Here is a 5,518-nt window from a genome sequence, read left to right on the forward strand (position 1 = left end):
CACACTGATGATTAACCGCTCTTCTTGTCACTCGCCCACACGCTTGTCCTAATTTTGTCCAGGCGGCAGGACGGCAGCGTGTTTGCTGTCATGCCCTCCATGGGGACCTTTGAAGAGAGAAATTGATGAAGGCTTCATTAGAGGTACTCACACAAATAGTAATAACAAATTTCCTTTTAGAAGGTAAATGACCATCTACAAAATGTCTCCTTTTCACTTTCAAACGGGCCCAAAACAGATAACTTAGGGAAGATTTTAGTTTGAAATAGTTCAATATAAAACAATTTTAAAAAACCACACACACATGCACACACACACACCTCCACAAACACACACACACACGCACACAAACACACACACACACGTTTGCGTGGCTATCTTTGTGGGGACTTTCCATTGATTTCCATTCATTTCTACAGCCTAAGCCTTACCTTTACCCTTTTTCTAACCCTAACCATCACATACCTAACCCTAAACCCATCCAAAAATCAATTCACACCTTAGTCCTAACTCTGACCCCTGACCCAAAAACAGGGTTTCCCCTTGTGGGGACCAGGCTTTGGGCCCCACAAGGAGCAATTGGTCCCCACAACGTAGTACGTGTCAGGAACAGTGTCCCCACAAGGTATTACAAACAAACAAACAAACAAACAAACACACACACACACACGCACACACACACACACACACACACACACACACACACACACACACACACACACACACACACACACACACACTGAGCTCTGGCAGGGGTTCCAGGCCTCAGGATCACAGTACATTGTGTTGTTGCCTTAGATTCCTTTCTTGCTGCACTGGCAGGCTTTGACTTACCAGAAGGCATCTTGTCTAACCTAACTTCATTGATGTAATAGATCAGCTCACTCATTCAATTAGAATACACTCTCACACTGGTGGATCTGTACTGTCACCCATCAGAAATCTATGGCTGCTCAAACCAATTGCTGAAAAGTAAGCTCACTCACTAAGCGTCCCTGTAATGGGGTTGTCAGATCAATATGGACCTCTGGGTCTGCAGAACCATTTGCTCCATCTTGCAGAGAAAACGTGCAGAAATAAGATAAAGCCAGATCAATGAATGTTGATAAGAACTAGAGATAAAGTGCAACAAACTTGACAAGAGCTAAATGAAAATGAACATTCAACATTCATGCATAAATCTGGCTGGTGAGTTAATGTTGTCTTGGTGTTATCGATCCATTGTACCAAAATTCTCAGTTCAAAATATAATATGATGCACTTAGCAAAGGCATAAATTATTGCTACAATAGTTTATGCAATCTGACCCATCTGAAAACACCTCAGTGTCTGTTTAACTGCTGTCGTTTCACACTTTGCTCTGATACAACTGAATGTTCAGACCAGACTGGGAGAGTTCTATATCTATGATCAGAAATATTGTCCTCTCAAGAGGAGAGTGTAACATAAAACACTGAATGTCCTAATTACCACATAAACTATAAATATTCAAACGTATCAGCTGTGAGCAGGCTTATATGACATACAGTGAGGGAACACTGGCCTGCATGTAAAAAGCAATTAGTTTAAACTATTAAAATAGTTCATTCACATGAGTAAATATGATTAATTCGATTTTTTGCCAAGCAAATTATTTTTCCAAATTCCTTCTCTATATTCTAAAGCATGCATTTCACTGTTGATAATGCTGGAGGTGTTGTGGACAACATGAAAAGTAACTCATGGGGTGTTTACTGAATGTCGGTTCTTCAAAAGTGAAAAATAAATAGAGGGTATGAAATGTGAAAATAGCCTTTCACATTTTGACTTCCAAGGACAAATCTTGGTCGTTTTACTGCTGTTATTCACACATACTAAGAGAAAAAAGAACATCACAATTTTTTATAGAAATTATGCTAATTCTTTATCTGAGCTGTCCATGGTCCAGACTTGAAAGCAGATTAAACTTCCCCCAAAATATGGATCTTCTGCATATATCTTATTAGCATAAAACATGGACATCTTCATAATAATTCCCTCCATTCAGTTTTCAATGATTAGCCGTTTTTTCCACTAACTTTTCTTCAAGCTAAAACCATATTTTGAGTTCAGTGATCCCATCCCTCAGTAAGGTTTGACATGAAGACTGTAAGTGCTGCTGCCTGTGAGTCTGAACCATCACGTAAAAATAACACGTTTTCAGAAACAAATTAAGTGTAATGTTGATACGTTGGTCAAACTGAAAGTTCAGATAAATCAAAATAATACCCAATTATTACACATTGTAACTGTAAAAGACACATTAGAGCAAATGGAAAGTCATAAGCCCGGAGGAATCTCTCAGGCTGTCTCTGCATGGCGGAAACATGTACCTTTGAATCTTTTGCTTTTTCAGATGTGTTCTATTCTGTTCTGGGAGCATTTTGCTGGGAGGAGGTCTGCAAACCAGCTCACAGCTCCTCTTTTATTCTGCGGTCCTCTCTTTGCTCTGACAGATCCGCGCTGATATCAGATTGATGGGCTGGTTTGATTGAAGCCTCTTTGTCGTGCTAATGCCACGCAGAGTGATGGATGAGGCGTGTGCGCCAGAACCAACGCGCGCGCACATAAACTCCACTTCTTCTGAGAATCCCGACCTTCTGTACTTCCCCCGCCACGCACACACCAGCACACGCACACGCACGCACACACACACACACATACACACACACACACACACACACACACACACACGCGCACGCAAACGAACACATACACTACACTGCTTCTCTTGCTCCTGTGACCAGCTGACAACTTCTGCATTGGTCACCATAGGCGATATGTCACGTGACCCGCGACAGAGGTAAAAGAGAAGAAAAGAAGTGGAAAACATGTAACACAAAGGAGAGGAAGACAGAATAGAAGAAGAGGAAAAGTGGAGCAGCTGAAGGAAAAAATACAGAATGGAGCAGAATTGAGGGAAAGCGAGTAAAGAGGCGTCTCAAGTCTTGCGCGTCTTCTCGCGTTGTTCTGTGCTGGCACCGACGAGCTTCTGGAAACTGCAGGTTGAGTGACAGCAGGGCCCTCCGTTCACGCATCAACGGCCTGAACCGCAGCACACCAGAGGACATGATTCATGTGTAACTCGGTAGTTTGGAATGTGATGGTTTCACTTTTTCAGCTGGTTTCAGCTAATTTATTTGGCCTCTCTTTTTCCCCAACAGTTCCGTATATTTCTTTTTATCATGATGTTGTTTACATTTGAAAACATTTTCATTATCTGATTTGTTTTCCCCCCTTTTTTAGATATAGGTTTTCTTTCCGCCTTTCATTGGCTTGTTGTTCTTGCTTAAGGAGAACTTTCAGCTTTACGGGTCTTCATGGACAACATGAACTCCTTTGTGGAATACTCTATTTGTAACCGACCAGGCAGCGGATCTTATCCTGCCCCTAAACCTGGATATCATCATCATCACCATCATCATCATCTGCATCACCACCTTCCCCTGGATCAGCACCATGGCCTCTCAGTTACCCCCGGGTCTCTCCACACGGGCCTCAGCGGCTCCTCTGTCCCGGTGAACGGGGTCGGCGGTGACAGCGCGTACAGCGCAGACGGAGGGGTGTACGGAAACACCGCAGCGGACATCGGAGGGGCGCACGAGACCGGAGGAGTGAGCCAGCATGAGCAGCAGCATCCAATAAATCATCTGGAGCATCAACAGCACACACACAACGGCTTCCAACATCACCAGAACCAAAGCTCTCAGAGTGGATTATTGACTCCGTATACAAACGGCAGTGGATGCACATCCGGGGCCTACGCAGGTCAGGCGTGTGTTACAAACTCCGAGTATGTAGCCATCACGGGTCCTCCCAACTCCGTCCAGCCTCAGTATTTTATGGAGGAGTCGGTGGCCTCAACTTACTACCATCAATCAGCCTTTCCTACCGCCGCCCCAGCTGTCGGCCCCAGCTACAGCGCCCTTTCCGGGTCGTACTGCGGGCCTCTTGCCAGTTCTCAGTACACGCAGCAGATTAGCGGGGGTCTGGAAACAGTGGCTTACCTGGGGTTCCCGCAAGCAGGAGGGTATGGAGAGCAGGCAGTATCCCAGAACCGAGGGAGGGAAGATGAGGACAGTCAGCAGTCGGGACAGGGGCAAACCTTTGACTGGATGAAGGTGAAGAGGAATCCCCCCAAAACAGGCGGTGAGTTTATTTATTTATTTAATTAATTTATGAAGAGATGTTTATTTTGCAGTGTAGAACAATTGTGTGAATAGATAGATAGACAGAAAGACAGACAGACAGACAGACAGACAGAGACAGATAGATTTAAGTTTCTACTTGAGTAACTGCAAAAGTACTTAAACGAAAACTCCACTTTGAAGCAACTTGCTGTTTTAAATATACAAAAACTCGCTTTACAGTTTTCTATATGCGTCAATTTTGTTTTACTGTCAATTTTAAAAGTTAAGAGAGTTCGCATATGAATTGAGATGGATTATTCACAGGAAGAAAAACAACAGGTCTGGTGGCCCGACATCTGATCACTCTTCTGCTCTCTCTCTCTCTTTCAAATTGATCTAACAGACGGGTTATTTCTCAACGGGAAGTCCTGCTGTTATCTGTTTAAACAATGTACTCTGCCTCAGCGACTCAGCCCCCCATGTCTGGCTGTTCTGGCTTTTTAATTACATGTATGTACTTTTTATACAACTTGGAATTAGGATAAAAACACCCGAACACTTTAATAAAACTTCCATCCATATTAATTCAGGCAAATGTTGAACGTCCAACCAAATATTTATTAAATATTGACTCATTTTAATAAAATTATGAAATGACTCAAATCAGATGCGAGAGATCGAGTGTTTATGCTAATTGATAATTTATTTAAATTTTTTATACATGCTATTTAAATTAATATTCATCAAATTAAAAAAAAGTCAATTTAAAAAATGTGACATATTTTTCCTTTGTTCTCAGTCAAAGTGTCGGACTTTGGTCTCTCTGGAGTTCACAACAACGCCATGCGAACCAACTTCAGCACGCGGCAGCTGACGGAGCTGGAGAAGGAGTTCCACTTCAGCAAGTACCTGACGCGGGCGCGGCGTGTGGAGATAGCAGCAACACTGGAACTGAACGAGACCCAGGTGAAGATCTGGTTCCAGAACAGACGAATGAAGCAGAAGAAACGCGAACGGGAAGGAGCGGGCACTGCTGCGCGCTCCTACTCATCTGAAACCCGCGGAGGGTTTGTCAAGGACCTGGAGGACACGGACCACTCTTCTCTGTCCACCTCCCCTGGAGCGTCGCCGAGCTCCGAGACGTAGTCTGAACTTCACTGGAAACCAACACTTTATTACTGTGATTCAGAAAAGCATTTCCGTTCAACAGTCTTGTACATCCGAGGGCATTACCGAATAACCTGTTTTTTTTTTTGCTCATTTCCTCTGTCTGTTGTTTTTGCACAACACGTACTCTCCTGAATTCTGCGCATCTTATTTTATTAAATTTTTGCCAAACAGTTTTACATTAATCAATACATTTGTGTCGT

General features: G+C 43.3%; 1 protein-coding gene across 1 annotated transcript; it reads left to right on the forward strand.

Annotated features, from left to right (window-relative positions):
• Window positions 1-3,338: 3,338 nt before the first annotated feature.
• On the forward strand, window positions 3,339-5,311 carry hoxb1a (homeobox B1a). Its single transcript, XM_008415103.1, has 2 exons — window positions 3,339-4,164; window positions 4,948-5,311. Exons 1-2 carry the CDS (start codon window positions 3,339-3,341, stop codon window positions 5,292-5,294), a joined length of 1,173 nt encoding a protein of 390 aa, XP_008413325.1. The 3' UTR covers window positions 5,295-5,311.
• The last annotated feature ends 207 nt before the right edge of the window (window positions 5,312-5,518 follow it).

Source organism: Poecilia reticulata, linkage group LG8 (genome assembly GCF_000633615.1).
Source record: "Poecilia reticulata strain Guanapo linkage group LG8, Guppy_female_1.0+MT, whole genome shotgun sequence".
Taxonomy (NCBI): domain Eukaryota; kingdom Metazoa; phylum Chordata; class Actinopteri; order Cyprinodontiformes; family Poeciliidae; genus Poecilia; species Poecilia reticulata.

Excerpts from the sequence above, each read along its gene's own strand:
- hoxb1a (XM_008415103.1), top strand. The coding sequence starts at position 3,339 with ATGGACAACATGAACTCCTTTGTGGAATACTCTATTTGTAACCGACCA. Across the intron at positions 4,165-4,947 it reads GAGGAATCCCCCCAAAACAG|TCAAAGTGTCGGACTTTGGT; the intron begins GCGGTGAGTTTA and ends CTTTGTTCTCAG.